This window comes from Phyllobates terribilis, unplaced genomic scaffold, assembly GCF_046119375.1.
Source record: "Phyllobates terribilis strain yellow unplaced genomic scaffold, ASM4611937v1 Scaffold_2__4_contigs__length_985480577, whole genome shotgun sequence".
In the NCBI taxonomy this organism is placed as follows: domain Eukaryota; kingdom Metazoa; phylum Chordata; class Amphibia; order Anura; family Dendrobatidae; genus Phyllobates; species Phyllobates terribilis.
This window is the reverse complement of record NW_027362762.1, coordinates 973,901,295-973,926,998: the sequence shown is the minus strand read 5'-3', so window position 1 is coordinate 973,926,998 and position 25,704 is coordinate 973,901,295. Positions and strand designations below refer to the sequence as shown.

Below are 25,704 nucleotides of genomic sequence, written 5' to 3'. Positions count from 1 at the left end.
AACCTCCTCCAGCTTACCGGAGGTGAACGGGACTACAACCTCCCCCAGCTTACCGGAGATGAACGGGACTACAACCTCCCCCAGCTTACCGGAGATGAACGGGACTACAACCTCTCCCAGCTTACCGGAGGTGAACGGGACTACAACCTCCCCCAGCTTACCGGAGGTGAACGGGACTACAACCTCCCCCAGCTTACCGGAGGTGAACGGGACTACAACCTCCCCCAGCTTACCGGAGGTGAACAGGACTACAACCTCCCCCAGCTTACCGGAGGTGAACGGGACTACGACCTACCCCAGCTTACCAGAGGTGAACGGGACTACAACCTCCTCCAGCTTACCGGAGGTGAACGGGACTACAACCTCCCCCAGCTTACCGGAGGTGAACGGGACTACAACCTCCCCCAGCTTACCGGAGGTGAACGGGACTACAACCTCCCCCAGATTACCGGAGGTGAACAGGACTACAACCTCCCCCAGCTTAACGGAGGTGAACGGGACTACGACCTCCCCCAGCTTACCAGAGGTGAACGGGACTACGAACTCCCCTAGCTTACCGGAGGTGAACGGGACTACAACCTTCCCCAGCTTAACGGAGGTGAACGGGACTACGACCTCCCCCAGCTTACCAGAGGTGAACGGGACTACGAACTCCCCTAGCTTACCGGAGGTGAACGGGACTACAACCTCCCCCAGCTTACCGGAGGTGAACGGGACTACGACCTCCCCCAGCTTACCGGAGGTGAACGGGACTACAACCTCCCCCAGCTTACCGGAGGTGAACGGGACTACGACCTCCCCCAGCTTACCGGAGGTGAACAGGACTACAACCTCCCCCAGCTTACCGGAGGTGAACGGGACTACGACCTCCCCCAGCTTACCAGAGGTGAACGGGACTACAACCTCCTCCAGCTTACCGGAGGTGAACGGGACTACAACCTCCTCCAGCTTACCGGAGGTGAACGGGACTACAACCTCCCCCAGCTTACCGGAGGTGAACGGGACTACAACCTCCCCCAGCTTACCGGAGGTGAACGGGACTACAACCTCCCCCAGCTTACCGGAGGTGAACGGGACTACGACCTCCCCCAGCTTACCGGAGGTGAACAGGACTACAACCTCCCCCAGCTTACCGGAGGTGAACGGGACTACAACCTCCCCCAGCTTACCAGAGGTGAACGGGACTACGACCTCCCCTAGCTTACCGGAGGTGAACGTGACTACAACCTCCCCCAGCTTACCGGAGGTGAACGGGACTACGACCTCCCCCAGCTTACCGGAGGTGAACGGGACTACAACCTCCCCCAGCTTACCGGAGGTGAACGGGACTACGATTTCCCCCAGCTTACCGGAGGTGAACGGGACTACGACCTCCCCCAGCTTACCGGAGGTGAACGGGACTACGACCTCCCCCAGCTTACCGGAGGTGAACGGGACTACGACCTCCCCCAGCTTACCGGAGGTGAACGGGACTACGACCTCCCCCAGCTTACCGGAGGTGAACGGGACTACGACCTCCCCCAGCTTACCGGAGGTGAACGGGACTACGACCTCCCCCAGCTTACCGGAGGTGAACGGGACTACGACCTCCCCCAGCTTACCGGAGGTGAACGGGACTACGACCTCCCCCAGCTTACCGGAGGTGAACGGACACCCTTGTACAGCAGTAAAAGAAAATAAAATCTCATAAAATGTAAACCCCAGCGCTGCCCAGCTGTGCCCTCTGAAGTCTGCCTGTGTGACTGCTGCAGACGATCACTAGTTTGCTGAAGCGATCATGTGACCAGACAGCATCCAGTCATGTGACCAGTGCAGCAATGAGTGATTGGCCACAGGAGCAGCGACTGGCGGGGGCTCGGAGAGGACCGGAGCCGGAATCCTAATAAATCTGCGAGGAAATCGTGGAAACGTTCATTACACCAACAGTGAGATGTCAGAGGAATAAAGGAGAATCCCGGAGTGACAGCACAAAGTGCCCCCTGCCGAGCACCGCACGGCGGGAGACAACGTCAGCACCTACCGTCTGCAGCAGCACCGGACTCCTCCTGGTCAGACGGCGGCAGGCCTGCGTAATTCTGAGAAGAGACCCTGATCACACTGGAGACGGGGACGCCGAGATCGGCCAACAGAGCCACGACCTGCGGGTGATACACTCCGACAACGACGATGTAGTGATGGGCGCCGTCATCAGGCTCATCATCTGCCAACACATCAACAGCCTGGTCACCAGAGCAAAGAGCAATCAGAAGAACTGACCAACTGCTGAACAAGGGTCAGTGTCTCCTGGAGCCGTGACGCACACTCCCAGCAGCGGCATTATACACAGGGCAGTATTATAGTAGTTATATTCTTGTACATAAGGGCAGTATTATAGTAGTTATATTCTTGTACATAGGGGCAGTATTATAGTAGTTATATTCTTGTACATAGGAGCAGTATTATAGCAGTTATATTCTTGTACATAGGGGCAGTATTATAGTAGTTATATTCTTGTACATAGGAGCAGTATTATAGTAGTTATATTCTTGTACATAGGAGCAGTATTATAGTAGTTATATTCTTGTACATAGGGGCAGTATTATAGTAGTTATATTCTTGTACATGGGGGCAGTATTATAGTAGTTATATTCTTGTACATAGGGGGCAGTATTATAGCAGTTATATTCTTGTACATAAGGGCAGTATTATAGTAGTCATATTCTTGTATATAGGGGGCAGTATTATAGTAGTTATATTCTTGTACATAGGGGCAGTATTATAGTAGTTATATTCTTGTACATAGGGGCAGTATTATAGTAGTTATATTCTTGTACATGGGGGCAGTAGTATAGTAGTTATATTCTTGTACATAGGGGCAGTATTATAGTAGTTATATTCTTGTACATAGGAGCAGTATTATAGTAGTTATATTCTTGTACATAGGAGCAGTATTATAGTAGTTATATTCTTGTACATAGGGGCAGTATTATAGTAGTTATATTCTTGTACATGGGGGCAGTATTATAGTAGTTATATTCTTGTACAAAGGGGGCAGTATTATAGCAGTTATATTCTTGTACATAAGGGCAGTATTATAGTAGTCATATTCTTGTATATAGGGGGCAGTATTATAGTAGTTATATTCTTGTACATAGGGGCAGTATTATAGTAGTTATATTCTTGTACATAGGGGCAGTATTATAGTAGTTATATTCTTGTACATGGGGGCAGTAGTATAGTAGTTATATTCTTGTACATAGGGGCAGTATTATAGTAGTTATATTCTTGTACATAGGGGTAGTATTATAGTAGTTATATTCTTGTATATAGGGGGCAGTATTATAGTAGTTATATTCTTGTACATAGGGGCAGTATTATAGTAGTTATATTCTTGTACATAGGGGCAGTATTATAGTAGTTATATTCTTGTATATAGGGGGCAGTATTATAGTAGTTATATTCTTGTACATAGGGGGCAGTATTATAGCAGTTATATTCTTGTACATAGGGGCAGTATTATAGTAGTCATATTCTTGTATATAGGGGGCAGTATTATAGTAGTTATATTCTTGTACATAGGGGCAGTATTATAGTAGTTATATTCTTGTACATGGGGGCAGTATTATAGTAGTTATATTCTTGTACATAGGGGCAGTATTATAGTAGTTATATTCTTGTACATAGGGGCAGTATTATAGTAGTTATATTCTTGTACATAGGAGCAGTATTATAGTAGTTATATTCTTGTACATAGGGGCAGTATTATAGTAGTTATATTCTTGTACATGGGGGCAGTATTATAGTAGTTATATTCTTGCACATAGGGGGCAGTATTATAGCAGTTATATTCTTGTACATAAGGGCAGTATTATAGTAGTCATATTCTTGTATATAGGGGGCAGTATTATAGTAGTTATATTCTTGTACATAGGGGCAGTATTATAGTAGTTATATTCTTGTACATAGGGGCAGTATTATAGTAGTTATATTCTTGTACATAGGAGCAGTATTATAGCAGTTATATTCTTGTATATAGGGGCAGTATTATAGTAGTTATATTCTTGTACATAGGAGCAGTATTATAGTAGTTATATTCTTGTACATAGGGGCAGTATTATAGTAGTTATATTCTTGTACATGGGGGCAGTATTATAGTAGTTATATTCTTGTACATAGGGGGCAGTATTATAGCAGTTATATTCTTGTATATAGGGGGCAGTATTATAGTAGTTATATTCTTGTACATAGGAGCAGTATTATAGCAGTTATATTCTTGTACATAGGGGCAGTATTATAGTAGTTATATTCTTGTACATAGGGGCTGTATTATAGCAGTTATATTCCTGTACATAGGGGGCAGTATTATAGTAGTTATATTTTTGTACATAGGAGCAGTATTATAGCAGTTATATTCTTGTACATAGGGGCAGTATTATAGTAGTTATATTCTTGTACATGGGGGCAGTATTATAGTAGTTATATTCTTGTACATAGGGGGCAGTATTATAGCAGTTATATTCTTGTATATAGGGGGCAGTATTATAGTAGTTATATTCTTGTACATAGGAGCAGTATTATAGTAGTTATATTCTTGTACATAGGGGGCAGTATTATAGTAGTTATATTCTTGTACATAGGGGTCAGTATTATAGTAGTTATATTCTTGTACATAGGAGGCAGTATTATAGTAGTTATATTCTTGTATATGGGGGGCAGTATTATAGTAGTTATATTCTTATACATAGGGCGCAGTATTATAGTAGTTATATTCTTGTATATGGGGGGCAGTATTATAGTAGTTATATTCTTGTACATAGGGGGAAGAATTATAGTAGTTATATTCTTGTACATAAGAGGCAGTATTATAGTAGTTATATTCTTGTACATAGGAGGCAGTATTATAGTAGTTATATTCTTGTACATAGGGGCAGTATTATACTAGTTATATTCTTGTACATAAGGGCAGTATTATAGTAGTTATATTCTTGTACATAGGAGGCAGTATTATAGTAGATATATTCTTGTACATAGCAGCAGTATTATAGTAGTTATATTCTTGTACATAGGAGCAGTATTATAGTAGTTATATTCTTGTACATAGAGACAGTATTATAGTAGTTATATTCTTGTACAGAGGAGCAGTATTATAGCAGTTATATTCTTGTACATAGGGGCAGTATTATAGTAGTTATATTCTTGTACATAGGGGCAGTATTATAGTAGTTATATTCTTGTACATAGGAGGCAGTATTATAGTAGATATATTCTTGTACATAGCAGCAGTATTATAGTAGTTATATTCTTGTACATAGGAGCAGTATTATAGTAGTTATATTCTTGTACATAGGAGCAGTATTATAGTAGTTATATTCTTGTACATAGGGGCAGTATTATAGTAGTTATATTCTTGTACATAGGGGGCAGTATTATAGTAGTTATATTCTTGTACATAGGGGCAGTATTATAGTAGTTATATTCTTGTACATAGGGGGCAGTATTATAGCAGTTATATTCTTGCACATAGGGGGCAGTATTATTGTAGTTATATTCTTGTACATAGGGGGCAGTATTATAGTAGTTATATTCTTGTACATAGGAGCAGTATTATAGTAGTTATATTCTTGTACATAGGAGCAGTATTATAGTAGTTATATTCTTGTACATAGGAGGCAGTATTATAGTAGTTATATTCTTGTACATAGGAGCAGTATTATAGTAGTTATATTCTTGTACATAGGGGTCAGTATTATAGTAGTTATATTCTTGCACATAGGGGGCAGTATTATAGTAGTTATATTCTTGCACATAGGGGGCAGTATTATAGTAGTTATATTCTTGTACATAGGGGGCAGTATTATAGTAGTTATATTCTTGTACATAGGGGGCAGTATTATAGTAGTTATATTCTTGTACATAGGAGCAATATTACAGTAGTTATATTCTTGTACATAGGAGCAGTATTATAGTAGTTATATTCTTGTACATAGAGGGCAGTATTATAGTAGTTATATTCTTGTACATAGGGGGCAGTATTATAGTAGTTATATTCTTGTACATAGGGGGCAGTATTATAGTAGTTATATTCTTGTACATAGGAGCAGTATTATAGTAGTTATATTCTTGTACATAGGAGCAGTATTATAGTAGTTATATTCTTGTACATAGGGGCAGTATTATAGTAGTTATATTCTTGTACATAGGGGGCAGTATTATAGTAGTTATATTCTTGTACATAGGGGCAGTATTATAGTAGTTATATTCTTGTACATAGGGGGCAGTATTATAGTAGTTATATTCTTGCACATAGGGGGCAGTATTATAGTAGTTATATTCTTGTACATAGGGGGCAGTATTATAATAGTTATATTCTTGTACATAGGAGCAGTATTATAGTAGTTATATTCTTGTACATAGGAGCAGTATTATAGTAGTTATATTCTTGTACATAGGAGGCAGTATTATAGTAGTTATATTATTGTACATAGGAGCAGTATTATAGTAGTTATATTCTTGTACATAGGGGTCAGTATTATAGTAGTTATATTCTTGTACATAGCAGCAGTATTACAGTAGTTATATTCTTGTACATAGGAGCAGTATTATAGTAGTTATATTCTTGTACATAGGAGCAGTATTATAGTAGTTATATTCTTGTACATAGGGGCAGTATTATAGTAGTTATATTCTTGTACATAGCAGCAGTATTACAGTAGTTATATTCTTGTACATAGGAGCAGTATTATAGTAGTTATATTCTTGTACATAGGAGCAGTATTATAGTAGTTATATTCTTGTACATAGGAGCAGTATTATAGTAGTTATATTCTTGTACATAGGGGCAGTATTATAGTAGTTATATTCTTGTACATAGCAGCAGTATTATAGTAGTTATATTCTTGTACATAGGAGCAGTATTATAGTAGTTATATTCTTGTACATAGGGGGCAGTATTATAGTAGTTATATTCTTGTACATAGGAGCAATATTACAGTAGTTATATTCTTGTACATAGGAGCAGTATTATAGTAGTTATATTCTTGTATATAGAGGGCAGTATTATAGTAGTTATATTCTTGTACATAGGGGCAGTATTATAGTAGTTATATTCTTGTACATAGGGGGCAGTATTATAGTAGTTATATTCTTGTACATAGGGGCAGTATTATAGTAGTTATATTCTTGTACATAGGGGGCAGTATTATAGTAGTTATATTCTTGCACATAGGGGGCAGTATTATAGTAGTTATATTCTTGTACATAGGGGGCAGTATTATAGTAGTTATATTCTTGTACATAGGAGCAGTATTATAGTAGTTATATTCTTGTACATAGGAGCAGTATTATAGTAGTTATATTCTTGTACATAGGAGCAGTATTATAGTAGTTATATTCTTGTACATAGGGGTAGTATTATAGTAGTTATATTCTTGTACATAGGAGCAGTATTATAGTAGTTATATTCTTGTACATAGGGGCAGTATTATAGTAGTTATATTCTTGTATATAGGAATCTGTATTATAGTAGTTATATTCTTGTACATAGGGAGCAGTATTATAGCAGTTATATTCTTGTACATAGGGGCAGTATTATAGTAGTTATATTCTTGTACATAGGAGGCAGTATTATAGTAGTTATATTCTTGTACATAGCAGCAGTATTATAGTAGTTATATTCTTGTACATAGGAGCAGTATTATAGTAGTTATATTCTTGTACATAGGAGCAGTATTATAGTAGTTATATTCTTGTACATAGGAGCAGTATTATAGTAGTTATATTCTTGTACATAGGGGTCATTATTATAGTACTTATATTCTTGTACATAGGGGTCAGTATTATAGTAGTTATATTCTTGTACATAGGAGCAGTATTATAATACTTATGTTCTTGTACATAGCAGCAGTATTACAGTAGTTATATTCTTGTACATAGGAGCAGTATTATAGTAGTTATATTCTTGTACATAGGAGCAGTAGTATAGTAGTTATATTCTTGTACATAGGAGCAGTAGTATAGTAGTTATATTCTTGTACATAGGAGCAGTATTATAGTAGTTATATTCTTGTACATAGGAGGCAGTATTATAGTAGTTATATTCTTGTACATAGGAGCAGTATTATAGTAGTTATATTCTTGTACATAGGGGCAGTATTATAGTAGTTATATTCTTGTACATAGGAGCAGTAGTATAGTAGTTATATTCTTGTACATAGGAGCAGTATTATAGTAGTTATATTCTTGTACATAGGAGCAGTATTATAGTAGTTATATTCTTGTACATAGGAGGCAGTATTATAGTAGTTATATTCTTGTACATAAGAGCAGTATTATAGTAGTTATATTCTTGTACATAGGGGCAGTATTATAGTAGTTATATTCTTGTACATAGGGGCAGTATTATAGTAGTTATATTCTTGTACATAGGGAGCAGTATTATAGTAGTTATATTCATGTACATAGGAAGCAGTATTATAGTAGTTATATTCTTGTACATAGGAGCAGTATAATAGTAGTTATATTTTTGTACATAGGGGCAGTATTATAGTAGTTATATTCTTGTACATAGCAGCAGTATTATAGTAGTTATATTCTTGTACATAGGAGCAGTATTATAGTAGTTATATTCTTGTACATAGGAGCAGTATTATAGTAGTTATATTCTTGTACATAGGGGGCAGTATTATAGTAGTTATATTCTTGTACATAGGGGCAGTATTATAGTAGTTATATTCTTATACATAGGAGCAGTATTATAGTAGTTATATTCTTGTACATAGGGGCAGTATTATAGTAGTTATATTCTAGTATATAGGGGTCTGTATTATAGTAGTTATATTCTTGTACATAGGGAGCAGTATTATAGCAGTTATATTCTTGTACATAGGGGCAGTATTATAGTAGTTATATTCCTGTACATAGGGGCAGTATTATAGTAGTTATATTCTTGTACATAGCAGCAGTATTATAGTAGTTATATTCTTGTACATAGGAGCAGTATTATAGTAGTTATATTCTTGTACATAGGGGCAGTATTATAGTAGTTATATTCTAGTATATAGGGGTCTGTATTATAGTAGTTATATTCTTGTACATAGGGGCAGTATTATAGTAGTTATATTCCTGTACATAGGGGCAGTATTATAGTAGTTATATTCTTGTACATAGCAGCAGTATTATAGTAGTTATATTCTTGTACATAGGAGCAGTATTATAGTAGTTATATTCTTGTACATAGGGAGCAGTATTATAGTAGTTATATTCTTGTACATAGGGGGCAGTATTATAGTAGTTATATTCTTGTACATAGGGGCAGTATTATAGTAGTTATATTCTTGTATATAGGGGCAGTATTATAGGAGTTATATTCTTGTACATAGGGGGCAGTATTATAGTAGTTATATTCTTGTATATAGGAGCAGTATCATAGTAGTTATATTCTTGTACATAGGGACAGTATTATAGTAGTTATATTCTTGTACATAGGGAGCAGTATTATAGTAGTTATAGTCTTGTACATAGGGGGCAATATTATAGTAGTTATATTCTTGTACATAGGGGCAGTATTATAGTAGTTATATTCTTGTACATGGGGTAGTATTATAGTAGTTATATTCTTGTACATAGGGGCAGTATTATAGTAGTTATATTCTTGTACATAGGGGGCAGTATTATAGTAGTTATATTCTTGTACATAGGAGCAGTATTATAGTAGTTATATTCTTGTACATAGGGGGCAGTATTATAGTAGTTATATTCTTGTACATAGGAGCAGTATTATAGCAGTTATATTCTTGTACATAGGGGCAGTATTATAGTAGTTATATTCTTGTACATAGGGGCAGTATTATAGTAGTTATATTCTTGTACATAGGAGGCAGTATTATAGTAGATATATTCTTGTACATAGCAGCAGTATTATAGTAGTTATATTCTTGTACATAGGAGCAGTATTATAGTAGTTATATTCTTGTACATAGGAGCAGTATTATAGTAGTTATATTCTTGTACATAGGGGCAGTATTATAGTAGTTATATTCTTGTACATAGGGGGCAGTATTATAGTAGTTATATTCTTGTACATAGGGGCAGTATTATAGTAGTTATATTCTTGTACATAGGGGGCAGTATTATAGTAGTTATATTCTTGCACATAGGGGGCAGTATTATTGTAGTTATATTCTTGTACATAGGGGGCAGTATTATAGTAGTTATATTCTTGTACATAGGAGCAGTATTATAGTAGTTATATTCTTGTACATAGGAGCAGTATTATAGTAGTTATATTCTTGTACATAGGAGGCAGTATTATAGTAGTTATATTCTTGTACATAGGAGCAGTATTATAGTAGTTATATTCTTGTACATAGGGGTCAGTATTATAGTAGTTATATTCTTGCACATAGGGGGCAGTATTATAGTAGTTATATTCTTGCACATAGGGGGCAGTATTATAGTAGTTATATTCTTGTACATAGGGGGCAGTATTATAGTAGTTATATTCTTGTACATAGGGGGCAGTATTATAGTAGTTATATTCTTGTACATAGGAGCAATATTACAGTAGTTATATTCTTGTACATAGGAGCAGTATTATAGTAGTTATATTCTTGTATATAGAGGGCAGTATTATAGTAGTTATATTCTTGTACATAGGGGGCAGTATTATAGTAGTTATATTCTTGTACATAGGGGGCAGTATTATAGTAGTTATATTCTTGTACATAGGAGCAGTATTATAGTAGTTATATTCTTGTACATAGGAGCAGTATTATAGTAGTTATATTCTTGTACATAGGGGCAGTATTATAGTAGTTATATTCTTGTACATAGGGGGCAGTATTATAGTAGTTATATTCTTGTACATAGGGGCAGTATTATAGTAGCTATATTCTTGTACATAGGGGGCAGTATTATAGTAGTTATATTCTTGCACATAGGGGGCAGTATTATAGTAGTTATATTCTTGTACATAGGGGGCAGTATTATAGTAGTTATATTCTTGTACATAGGAGCAGTATTATAGTAGTTATATTCTTGTACATAGGAGCAGTATTATAGTAGTTATATTCTTGTACATAGGAGGCAGTATTATAGTAGTTATATTATTGTACATAGGAGCAGTATTATAGTAGTTATATTCTTGTACATAGGGGTCAGTATTATAGTAGTTATATTCTTGTACATAGCAGCAGTATTACAGTAGTTATATTCTTGTACATAGGAGCAGTATTATAGTAGTTATATTCTTGTACATAGGAGCAGTATTATAGTAGTTATATTCTTGTACATAGGGGCAGTATTATAGTAGTTATATTCTTGTACATAGCAGCAGTATTATAGTAGTTATATTCTTGTACATAGGAGCAGTATTACAGTAGTTATATTCTTGTACATAGGAGCAGTATTATAGTAGTTATATTCTTGTACATAGCAGCAGTATTACAGTAGTTATATTCTTGTACATAGGAGCAGTATTATAGTAGTTATATTCTTGTACATAGGAGCAGTATTATAGTAGTTATATTCTTGTACATAGGAGCAGTATTATAGTAGTTATATTCTTGTACATAGGGGCAGTATTATAGTAGTTATATTCTTGTACATAGCAGCAGTATTATAGTAGTTATATTCTTGTACATAGGAGCAGTATTATAGTAGTTATATTCTTGTACATAGGGGGCAGTATTATAGTAGTTATATTCTTGTACATAGGAGCAATATTACAGTAGTTATATTCTTGTACATAGGAGCAGTATTATAGTAGTTATATTCTTGTATATAGAGGGCAGTATTATAGTAGTTATATTCTTGTACATAGGGGCAGTATTATAGTAGTTATATTCTTGTACATAGGGGGCAGTATTATAGTAATTATATTCTTGTACATAGGGGCAGTATTATAGTAGTTATATTCTTGTACATAGGGGGCAGTATTATAATAGTTATATTCTTGCACATAGGGGGCAGTATTATAGTAGTTATATTCTTGTACATAGGGGGCAGTATTATAGTAGTTATATTCTTGTACATAGGAGCAGTATTATAGTAGTTATATTCTTGTACATAGGAGCAGTATTATAGTAGTTATATTCTTGTACATAGGAGCAGTATTATAGAAGTTATATTCTTGTACATAGGGGTAGTATTATAGTAGTTATATTCTTGTACATAGGAGCAGTATTATAGTAGTTATATTCTTGTACATAGGGGCAGTATTATAGTAGTTATATTCTTGTATATAGGAATCTGTATTATAGCAGTTATATTCTTGTACATAGGGAGCAGTATTATAGCAGCTATATTCTTGTACATAGGGGCAGTATTATAGTAGTTATATTCTTGTACATAGGAGGCAGTATTATAGTAGTTATATTCTTGTACATAGGAGCAGTATTATAGTAGTTATATTCTTGTACATAGGAGCAGTAGTATAGTAGTTATATTCTTGTACATAGGAGCAGTATTATAGTAGTTATATTCTTGTACATAGGAGCAGTATTATAGTAGTTATATTCTTGTACATAGGAGCAGTAGTATAGTAGTTATATTCTTGTACATAGGAGCAGTAGTATAGTAGTTATATTCTTGTACATAGGAGCAGTATTATAGTAGTTATATTCTTGTACATAGGAGCAGTATTATAGTAGTTATATTCTTGTACATAGGAGCAGTATTATAGTAGTTATATTCTTGTACATAAGAGCAGTATTATAGTAGTTATATTCTTGTACATAGGGGCAGTATTATAGTAGTTACATTGTTGTACATAGGGGCAGTATTATAGTAGTTATATTCTTGTACATAGGGAGCAGTATTATAGTAGTTATATTCATGTACATAGGAAGCAGTATTATAGTAGTTATATTCTTGTACATAGGAGCAGTATAATAGTAGTTATATTTTTGTACATAGGGGCAGTATTATAGTAGTTATATTCTTGTACATAGCAGCAGTATTATAGTAGTTATATTCTTGTACATAGGAGCAGTATTATAGTAGTTATATTCTTGTACATAGGAGCAGTATTATAGTAGTTATATTCTTGTACATAGGGGCAGTATTATAGTAGTTATATTCTAGTATATAGGGGTCTGTATTATAGTAGTTATATTCTTGTACATAGGGAGCAGTATTATAGCAGTTATATTCTTGTACATAGGGGCAGTATTATAGTAGTTATATTCCTGTACATAGGGGCAGTATTATAGTAGTTATATTCCTGTACATAGCAGCAGTATTATAGTAGTTATATTCTTGTACATAGGAGCAGTATTATAGTAGTTATATTCTTGTACATAGGGGGCAGTATTATAGTAGTTATATTCTTGTACATAGGAGCAATATTACAGTAGTTATATTCTTGTACATAGGAGCAGTATTATAGCAGTTATATTCTTGTACATAGGGGGAAGTATTATAGTAGTTATATTCTTGTACATAGGGAGCAGTATTATAGTAGTTATATTCTTGTACATAGGGGGCAGTATTATAGTAGTTATATTCTTGTACATAGGGGCAGTATTATAGTAGTTATATTCTTGTACATAGGAGGCAGTATTATAGTAGATATATTCTTGTACATAGCAGCAGTATTATAGTAGTTATATTCTTGTACATAGGAGCAGTATTATAGTAGTTATATTCTTGTACATAGGAGCAGTATTATAGTAGTTATATTCTTGTACATAGGGGCAGTATTATAGTAGTTATATTCTTGTACATAGGGGACAGTATTATAGTAGTTATATTCTTGTACATAGGGGCAGTATTATAGTAGTTATATTCTTGTACATAGGGGGCAGTATTATAGTAGTTATATTCTTGCACATAGGGGGCAGTATTATTGTAGTTATATTCTTGTACATAGGGGGCAGTATTATAGTAGTTATATTCTTGTACATAGGAGCAGTATTATAGTAGTTATATTCTTGTACATAGGAGCAGTATTATAGTAGTTATATTCTTGTACATAGGAGCAGTATTATAGTAGTTATATTCTTGTACATAGGAGGCAGTATTATAGTAGTTATATTCTTGTACATAGGAGCAGTATTATAGTAGTTATATTCTTGTACATAGGGGTCAGTATTATAGTAGTTATATTCTTGCACATAGGGGGCAGTATTATAGTAGTTATATTCTTGCACATAGGGGGCAGTATTATAGTAGTTATATTCTTGTACATAGGGGGCAGTATTATAGTAGTTATATTCTTGTACATAGGGGGCAGTATTATAGTAGTTATATTCTTGTACATAGGAGCAATATTACAGTAGTTATATTCTTGTACATAGGAGCAGTATTATAGTAGTTATATTCTTGTATATAGAGGGCAGTATTATAGTAGTTATATTCTTGTACATAGGGGGCAGTATTATAGTAGTTATATTCTTGTACATAGGGGGCAGTATTATAGTAGTTATATTCTTGTACATAGGGGGCAGTATTATAGTAGTTATATTCTTGTACATAGGAGCAGTATTATAGTAGTTATATTCTTGTACATAGGAGCAGTATTATAGTAGTTATATTCTTGTACATAGGGGCAGTATTATAGTAGTTATATTCTTGTACATAGGGGGCAGTATTATAGTAGTTATATTCTTGTACATAGGGGCAGTATTATAGTAGTTATATTCTTGTACATGGGGGCAGTATTATAGTAGTTATATTCTTGCACATAGGGGGCAGTATTATAGTAGTTATATTCTTGTACATAGGGGGCAGTATTATAGTAGTTATATTCTTGTACATAGGAGCAGTATTATAGTAGTTATATTCTTGTACATAGGAGCAGTATTATAGTAGTTATATTCTTGTACATAGGAGGCAGTATTATAGTAGTTATATTCTTGTACATAGGAGCAGTATTATAGTAGTTATATTCTTGCACATAGGGGTCAGTATTATAGTAGTTATATTCTTGTACATAGCAGCAGTATTACAGTAGTTATATTCTTGTACATAGGAGCAGTATTATAGTAGTTATATTCTTGTACATAGGAGCAGTATTATAGTAGTTATATTCTTGTACATAGGGGCAGTATTATAGTAGTTATATTCTTGTACATAGCAGCAGTATTACAGTAGTTATATTCTTGTACATAGGAGCAGTATTATAGTAGTTATATTCTTGTACATAGGAGCAGTATTATAGTAGTTATATTCTTGTACATAGGAGCAGTATTATAGTAGTTATATTCTTGTACATAGGGGCAGTATTATAGTAGTTATATTCTTGTACATAGCAGCAGTATTATAGTAGTTATATTCTTGTACATAGGAGCAGTATTATAGTAGTTATATTCTTGCACATAGGGGGCAGTATTATAGTAGTTATATTCTTGTACATAGGGGGCAGTATTATAGTAATTATATTCTTGTACATAGGAGCAGTATTATAGTAGTTATATTCTTGTACATAGGAGCAGTATTATAGTAGTTATATTCTTGTACATAGGAGGCAGTATTATAGTAGTTATATTCTTGTACATAGGAGCAGTATTATAGTAGTTATATTCTTGTACATAGGGGCAGTATTATAGTAGTTATATTCTTGTACATAGGGGCAGTATTATAGTAGTTATATTCTTGTATATAGGAATCTGTATTATAGTAGTTATATTCTTGTACATAGGGAGCAGTATTATAGCAGTTATATTCTTGTACATAGGGGCAGTATTATAGTAGTTATATTCTTGTACATAGGAGGCAGTATTATAGTAGTTATATTCTTGTACATAGCAGCAGTATTATAGTAGTTATATTCTTGTACATAGGAGCAGTATTATAGTAGTTATATTCTTGTACATAGGAGCAGTATTATAGTAGTTATATTCTTGTACATAGGGGTCATTATTATAGTACTTATATTCTTGTACATAGGGGTCAGTGTTATAGTAGTTATATTCTTGTACATAGGAGCAGTATTATAATACTTATGTTCTTGTACATAGCAGCAGTATTACAGTATTTATATTCTTGTACATAGGAGCAGTATTAGAGTAGTTATATTCTTGTAAATAGGAGCAGTATTATAGTAGTTATATTCTTGTACATAGGAGCAGTATTATAGTAGTTATATTCTTGTACATAGGGGCAGTATTATAGTAGTTATATTCTTGTACATAGGAGCAGTAGTATAGTAGTTATATTCTTGTACATAGGAGCAGTATTATAGCAGTTATATTCTTGTACATAGGGGCAGTATTATAGTAGTTATATTCTTGTACATAGGAGCAGTAGTATAGTAGTTATATTCTTGTACATATGAGCAGTATTATAGTAGTTATATTCTTGTACATAGGAGCAGTATTATAGTAGTTATATTCTTGTACATAGGAGGCAGTATTATAGTAGTTATATTCTTGTACATAAGAGCAGTATTATAGTAGTTATATTCTTGTACATAGGGGCAGTATTATAGTAGTTTTATTCTTGTACATAGGGGCAGTATTATAGTAGTTATATTCTTGTACATAGGGAGCAGTATTATAGTAGTTATATTCATGTACATAGGAAGCAGTATTATAGTAGTTATATTCTTGTACATAGGAGCAGTATAATAGTAGTTATATTTTTGTACATAGGGGCAGTATTATAGTAGTTATATTCTTGTACATAGCAGCAGTATTATAGTAGTTATATTCTTGTACATAGGAGCAGTATTATAGTAGTTATATTCTTGTACATAGGAGCAGTATTATAGTAGTTATATTCTTGTACATAGGGGGCAGTATTATAGTAGTTATATTCTTGTACATAGGGGCAGTATTATAGTAGTTATATTCTTGTACATAGGAGCAGTATTATAGTAGTTATATTCTTGTACATAGGGGCAGTATTATAGTAGTTATATTCTAGTATATAGGGGTCTGTATTATAGTAGTTATATTCTTGTACATAGGGAGCAGTATTATAGCAGTTATATTCTTGTACATAGGGGCAGTATTATAGTAGTTATATTCTTGTACATAGCGGCAGTATTATAGTAGTTATATTCTTGTACATAGGAGCAGTATTATAGTAGTTATATTCTTGTACATAGGGGGCAGTATTATAGTAGTTATATTCTTGTACATAGGAGCAATATTACAGTAGTTATATTCTTGTACATAGGAGCAGTATTATAGTAGTTATATTCTTGTATATATGGGGCAGTATTATAGTAGTTATATTCTTGTACATAGGGGCAGTATTATAGTAGTTATATTCTTGTACATAGGGGGCAGTATTATAGTAGTTATATTCTTGTACATAGGGGCAGTATTATAGTAGTTATATTCTTGTACATAGGGGGCAGTATTATAGTAGTTATATTCTTGCACATAGGGGGCAGTATTATAGTAGTTATATTCTTGTAGATAGGGGCAGTATTATAGTAGTTATATTCTTGTACATAGGGGGCAGTATTATAGTAGTTATATTCTTGCACATAGGGGGCAGTATTATAGTAGTTATATTCTTGTACATAGGGGGCAGTATTATAGTAGTTATATTCTTGTACATAAGAGCAGTATTATAGTAGTTATATTCTTGTACATAGGAGCAGTATTATAGTAGTTATATTCTTGTACATAGGAGCAGTATTATAGTAGTTATATTCTTGTACATAGGAGGCAGTATTATAGTAGTTATATTCTTGTACATAGGAGCAGTATTATAGTAGTTATATTCTTGTACATAGGGGCAGTATTATAGTAGTTATATTCTTGAATATAGGAATCTGTATTATAGTAGTTATATTCTTGTACATAGGGAGCAGTATTATAGCAGTTATATTCTTGTACATAGGGGCAGTATTATAGTAGTTATATTCTTGTACGTAGGGGGCAGTATTATAGTAGTTATATTCTTGTACATAGGAGCAGTATTATATTAGTTATATTCTTGTACATAGGAGCAGTATTATAGTAGTTATATTCTTGTACATAGGCGGCAGTATTATAGTAGTTATATTCTTGTACATAGGAGCAGTATTATATTAGTTATATTCTTGTACATAGGAGGCAGTATTATAGTAGTTATATTCTTGTACATAGGAGCAGTATTATAGTAGTTATATTCTTGTACATCGGAGCAGTATTATAGTAGTTATATTCTTGTACATAGGGGCAGTATTATAGTAGTTATATTCTTGTACATAGGGGGCAGTATTATAGTAGTTATATTCTTGTACATAGGGGCAGTATTATAGTAGTTATATTCTTGTACATAGGGGGCAGTATTAAAGTAGTTATATTCTTGTACATAGGAGCAGTATTATAGTAGTTATATTATTGTACATAGGAGCAGTATTATAGTAGTTATATTCTTGTACATAGGAGCAGTATTATAGCAGTTATATTCTTGTACATAGGGGCAGTATTATAGTAGCTATATTCTTGTACATAGGGGCAGTATTATAGTAGTTATATTCTTGTACATAGGGGGCAGTATTATAGTAGTTATATTCTTGTACATAGGAGCAGTATTATAGTAGTTATATTCTTGTACATAGGGGCAGTATTATAGTAGTTATATTCTTGTACATAGGAGCAGTAGTATAGTAGTTATATTCTTGTACATAGGAGCAGTATTATAGTAGTTATATTCTTGTACATAGGAGCAGTATTATAGTAGTTATATTCTTGTACATAGGAGGCAGTATTATAGTAGTTATATTCTTGTACATAAGAGCAGTATTATAGTAGTTATATTCTTGTACATAGGGGCAGTATTATAGTAGTTATATTCTTGTACATAGGGGCAGTATTATAGTAGTTATATTCTTGTACATAGGGAGCAGTATTATAGTAGTTATATTCTTGTACATAGGGAGCAGTATTATAGTAGTTATATTCATGTACATAGGAAGCAGTATTATAGTAGTTATATTCTTGTACATAGGAGCAGTATAATAGTAGTTATATTTTTGTACATAGGGGCAGTATTATAGTAGTTATATTCTTGTACATAGCAGCAGTATTATAGTAGTTATATTCTTGTACATAGGAGCAGTATTATAGTAGTTATATTCTTGTACATAGGAGCAGTATTATAGTAGTTATATTCTTGTACATAGGGGCAGTATTATAGTAGTTATATTCTTGTACATAGGGGCAGTATTATAGTAGTTATATGCTTGTACATAGGAGCAGTATTATAGTAGTTATATTCTTGTACATAGGGGCAGTATTATAGTAGTTATATTCTAGTATATAGGGGTCTGTATTATAGTAGTTATATTCTTGTACATAGGGAGCAGTATTATAGTAGTTATATTCTTGTACATAGGGGGCAGTATTATAGTAGTTATATTCTTGCACATAGGGGGCAGTATTATAGTAGTTATATTCTTGTAGATAGGGGCAGTATTATAGTAGTTATATTCTTGTACATAGGGGCAGTATTATAGTAGTTATATTCTTGTACATAGGGGCAGTATTATAGTAGTTATATTCTTGTACATAGGAGCAGTATTATAGTAGTTATATTCTTGTACATAGGGGCAGTATTATAGTAGTTATATTCTTGTACATAGGGGCAGTATTATAGTAGTTATATGCTTGTACATAGGGAGCAGTATTATAGTAGTTATATTCTTGTAGATAGGGGCAGTATTATAGTAGTTATATTCTTGTACATAGGGGCAGTATTATAGTAGTTATATTCTTGTACATAGGGTCTGTATTATAGTAGTTATATTCTTGTACATAGGAGCAGTATTATAGTAGTTATATTCTTGTACATAGGGGCAGTATTATAGTAGTTATATTCTTGTACATAGGGGCAGTATTATAGTAGTTATATGCTTGTACATAGGGAGCAGTATTATAGTAGTTATATTCTTGTACATAGGGGCAGTATTATAGTAGTTATATTCTTGTACATAGGGGCAGTATTATAGTAGTTATATTCTTGTACATAGCAGCAGTATTATAGTAGTTATATTCTTGTACATGGGAGCAGTATTATAGTAGTTATATTCTTGTACATAGGGGGCAGTATTATAGTAGTTATATTCTTGTACATAGGAGCAATATTACAGTAGTTATATTCTTGTACATAGGAGCAGTATTATAGTAGTTATATTCTTGTATATATGGGGCAGTATTATAGTAGTTATATTCTTGTACATAGGGGCAGTATTATAGTAGTTATATTCTTGTACATAGGGGGCAGTATTATAGTAGTTATATTCTTGTACATAGGGGCAGTATTATAGTAGTTATATTCTTGTACATAGGGGGCAGTATTATAGTAGTTATATTCTTGCACATAGGGGGCAGTATTATAGTAGTTATATTCTTGTACATAGGGGCAGTATTATAGTAGTTATATTCTTGTACATAGGGGGCAGTATTATAGTAGTTATATTCTTGCACATAGGGGGCAGTATTATAGTAGTTATATTCTTGTACATAGGGGGCAGTATTATAGTAGTTATATTCTTGTACATAGGAGCAGTATTATAGTAGTTATATTCTTGTACATAGGAGCAGTATTATAGTAGTTATATTCTTGTACATAGGGGCAGTATTATAGTAGTTATATTCTTGAATATAGGAATCTGTATTATAGTAGTTATATTCTTGTACACAGGGAGCAGTATTATAGCAGTTATATTCTTGTACATAGGGGCAGTATTATAGTAGTTATATTCTTGTACGTAGGGGGCAGTATTATAGTAGTTATATTCTTGTACATAGGAGCAGTATTATATTAGTTATATTCTTGTACATAGGAGCAGTATTATAGTAGTTATATTCTTGTACATAGGAGGCAGTATTAAAGTAGTTATATTCTTGTACATAGGAGCAGTATTATAGTAGTTATATTCTTGTACATCGGAGCAGTATTATAGTAGTTATATTCTTGTACATAGGGGCAGTATTATAGTAGTTATATTCTTGTACATAGGGGGCAGTATTATAGTAGTTATATTCTTGTACATAGGGGCAGTATTATAGTAGTTATATTCTTGTACATAGAGGGCAGTATTAAAGTAGTTATATTCTTGTACATAGGAGCAGTATTATAGTAGTTATATTATTGTACATAGGAGCAGTATTATAGTAGTTATATTCTTGTACATAGGAGCAGTATTATAGCAGTTATATTCTTGTACATAGGGGCAGTATTATAGTAGCTATATTCTTGTACATAGGGGCAGTATTATAGTAGTTATATTCTTGTATATAGGGGGCAGTATTATAGTAGTTATATTCTTGTACATAGGAGCAGTATTATAGTAGTTATATTCTTGTACATAGCAGCAGTATTATAGTAGTTATATTCTTGTACATAGGAGCAGTATTACAGTAGTTATATTCTTATACATAGGAGCAGTATTATAGTAGTTATATTCTTGCATATAGGGGGCAGTATTATAGTAGTTATATTCTTGTACATAGGGGCAGTATTATAGTAGTTATATTCTTGTACATAGGAGCAGTATTATAGTAGTTATATTCTTGTACATAGGGGTCAGTATTATAGTAGTTATATTCTTGTACATAGGGGTCAGTATTATAGTAGTTATATTCTTGTACAGAGGAGCAGTATTATAGCAGTTATATTCTTGTACATAGGGGCAGTATTATAGTAGCTATATTCTTGTACATAGGGGCAGTATTATAGTAGTTATATTCTTGTACATAGGGGGCAGTATTATAGTAGTTATATTCTTGTACATAGGAGCAGTATTATAGTAGTTATATTCTTGTACATAGGGGCAGTATTATAGTAGTTATATTCTTGTACATAGCAGCAGTATTATAGTAGTTATATTCTTGTACATAGGAGCAGTATTATAGTAGTTATATTCTTGTACATAGGAGCAGTATTGTAGTAGTTATATTCTTGTACATAGGGGGCAGTATTATAGTAGTTATATTCTTGTACATAGGAGCAGTATTACAGTAGTTATATTCTTGTACATAGGAGCAGTATTATAGTAGTTATATTCTTGTATATAGGGGGCAGTATTATAGTAGTTATATTCTTGTACATAGGGGCAGTATTATAGTAGTTATATTCTTGTACATAGGGGGCAGTATTATAGTAGTTATATTCTTGTACATAGGGGCAATATTATAGTAGTTAAATTCTTGTACATAGGGGGCAGTATTATAGTAGTTATATTCTTGTACATAGGGGGCAGTATTATAGTAGTTATATTCTTGCACATAGGGGGCAGTATTATAGTAGTTATATTCCTGTACATAGGGGGCAGTATTATAGTAGTTATATTCTTGTACATAGGAGCAGTATTATAGTAGTTATATTCATGTACATAGGAGCAGTATTATAGCAGTTATATTCTTGTACATAGGAGCAGTATTATAGTAGTTATATTCTTGTACATAGGAGGCAGTATTATAGTAGTTGTATTCCTGTACATAGGAGCAGTATTATAGTAGTTATATTCTTGTACATAGGGGCAGTATTATAGTAGTTATATTCTTGTATATAGGAATCTGTATTATAGTAGTTATATTCTTGTACATAGGGAGCAGTATTATAGCAGTTATATTCTTGTACATAGGGGCAGTATTATAGTAGTTATATTCTTGTACGTAGGGGGCAGTATTATAGTAGTTATATTCTTGTACATAGGGGTCAGTATTATAGTAGTTATATTCTTGTACATAGGAGCAGTATTATAGTAGTTATATTATTGTACATAGGAGCAGTATTATAGTAGTTATATTCTTGTACATAGGAGCAGTATTATAGTAGTTATATTCTTGTACATAGGGGTCAGTATTATAGTAGTTATATTCTTGTACATAGCAGCAGTATTATAGTAGTTATATTCTTGTACATAGGGGCAGTATTATAGTAGTTATATTCTTGTACATAGGGGGCAGTATTATAGTAGTTATATTCTTGTACATAGGGGCAGTATTATAGTAGTTAAATTCTTGTACATAGGGGGCAGTATTATAGTAGTTATATTCTTGTACATAGGGGGCAGTATTATAGTAGTTATATTCTTGCACATAGGGGGCAGTATTATAGTAGTTATATTCTTGTACATAGGGGGCAGTATTATAGTAGTTATATTCTTGTACATAGGAGCAGTATTATAGTAGTTATATTCTTGTACATAGGGGGCAGTATTATAGTAGTTATATTCTTGTACATAGGGGCAGTATTATAGTAGTTATATTCTTGTACATAGGAGCAGTATTATAGTAGTTATATTCTTGTACATAGGGGCAGTATTATAGTAGTTATATTCTTGTACATAGGGGCAGTATTATAGTAGTTATATTCTAGTATATAGGGGTCTGTATTATAGTAGTTATATTCTTGTACATAGGGAGCAGTATTATAGCAGTTATATTCTTGTACATAGGGGCAGTATTATAGTAGTTATATTCTTGTACATAGGGGCAGTATTATAGTAGTTATATTCTTGTACATAGCAGCAGTATTATAGTAGTTATATTCTTGTACATAGGAGCAGTATTATAGTAGTTATATTCTTGTACATAGGGGGCAGTATTATAGTAGTTATATTCTTGTACATAGGAGCAATATTACAGTAGTTATATTCTTGTACATAGGAGCAGTATTATAGTAGTTATATTCTTGTATATATGGGGCAGTATTATAGTAGTTATATTCTTGTACATAGGGGCAGTATTATAGTGGTTATATTCTTGTACATAGGGGGCAGTATTATAGTAGTTATATTCTTGTACATAGGGGCAGTATTATAGTAGTTATATTCTTGTACATAGGGGGCAGTATTATAGTAGTTATATTCTTGCACATAGGGGGCAGTATTATAGTAGTTATATTCTTGTACATAGGGGCAGTATTATAGTAGTTATATTCTTGTACATAGGGGGCAGTATTATAGTAGTTATATTCTTGCACATAGGGGGCAGTATTATAGTAGTTATATTCTTGTACATAGGGGGCAGTATTATAGTAGTTATATTCTTGTACATAGGAGCAGTATTATAGTAGTTATATTCTTGTACATAGGAGCAGTATTATAGTAGTTATATTCTTGTACATAGGAGGCAGTATTATAGTAGTTATATTCTTGTACATAGGAGCAGTATTATAGTAGTTATATTCTTGTACATAGGGGCAGTATTATAGTAGTTATATTCTTGAATATAGGAATCTGTATTATAGTAGTTATATTCTTGTACATAGGGAGCAGTATTATAGCAGTTATATTCTTGTACATAGGGGCAGTATTATAGTAGTTATATTCTTGTACGTAGGGGGCAGTATTATAGTAGTTATATTCTTGTACATAGCAGTATTATATTAGTTATATTCTTGTACATAGGAGCAGTATTATAGTAGTTATATTCTTGTACATAGGAGGCAGTATTATAGTAGTTATATTCTTGTACATAGGAGCAGTATTATAGTAGTTATATTCTTGTACATCGGAGCAGTATTATAGTAGTTATATTCTTGTACATAGGGGCAGTATTATAGTAGTTATATTCTTGTACATAGGGGGCAGTATTATAGTAGTTATATTCTTGTACATAGGGGCAGTATTATAGTAGTTATATTCTTGTACATAGCAGCAGTATTATAGTAGTTATATTCTTGTACATAGGAGCAGTATTATAGTAGTTATATTCTTGTACATAGGGGGCAGTATTATAGTAGTTATATTCTTGTACATAGGAGCAATATTACAGTAGTTATATTCTTGTACATAGGAGCAGTATTATAGTAGTTATATTCTTGTATATATGGGGCAGTATTATAGTAGTTATATTCTTGTACATAGGGGCAGTATTATAGTGGTTATATTCTTGTACATAGGGGGCAGTATTATAGTAGTTATATTCTTGTACATAGGGGCAGTATTATAGTAGTTATATTCTTGTACATAGGGGGCAGTATTATAGTAGTTATATTCTTGCACATAGGGGGCAGTATTATAGTAGTTATATTCTTGTACATAGGGGCAGTATTATAGTAGTTATATTCTTGTACATAGGGGGCAGTATTATAGTAGTTATATTCTTGCACATAGGGGGCAGTATTATAGTAGTTATATTCTTGTACATAGGGGGCAGTATTATAGTAGTTATATTCTTGTACATAGGAGCAGTATTATAGTAGTTATATTCTTGTACATAGGAGCAGTATTATAGTAGTTATATTCTTGTACATAGGAGGCAGTATTATAGTAGTTATATTCTTGTACATAGGAGCAGTATTATAGTAGTTATATTCTTGTACATAGGGGCAGTATTATAGTAGTTATATTCTTGAATATAGGAATCTGTATTATAGTAGTTATATTCTTGTACATAGGGAGCAGTATTATAGCAGTTATATTCTTGTACATAGGGGCAGTATTATAGTAGTTATATTCTTGTACGTAGGGGGCAGTATTATAGTAGTTATATTCTTGTACATAGCAGTATTATATTAGTTATATTCTTGTACATAGGAGCAGTATTATAGTAGTTATATTCTTGTACATAGGAGGCAGTATTATAGTAGTTATATTCTTGTACATAGGAGCAGTATTATAGTAGTTATATTCTTGTACATCGGAGCAGTATTATAGTAGTTATATTCTTGTACATAGGGGCAGTATTATAGTAGTTATATTCTTGTACATAGGGGGCAGTATTATAGTAGTTATATTCTTGTACATAGGGGCAGTATTATAGTAGTTATATTCTTGTACATAGGGTGCAGTATTAAAGTAGTTATATTCTTGTACATAGGAGCAGTATTATA

At 33.3% G+C, this 25,704-nt stretch overlaps 1 protein-coding gene across 1 annotated transcript in view; it reads right to left on the bottom strand.

Moving 5' to 3' along the window:
• The window catches only part of SPAG17 (sperm associated antigen 17), a 531,742-nt gene that overhangs the window by 236,220 nt on the left and 269,818 nt on the right, over positions 1 to 25,704 (bottom strand). Inside the window, exon 6 of the mRNA XM_073668734.1 lies at positions 2,021 to 2,200. Coding sequence (XP_073524835.1) covers positions 2,021 to 2,200 — 180 coding nt within the window. The remainder of the gene's footprint in view (positions 1 to 2,020; positions 2,201 to 25,704) is intronic.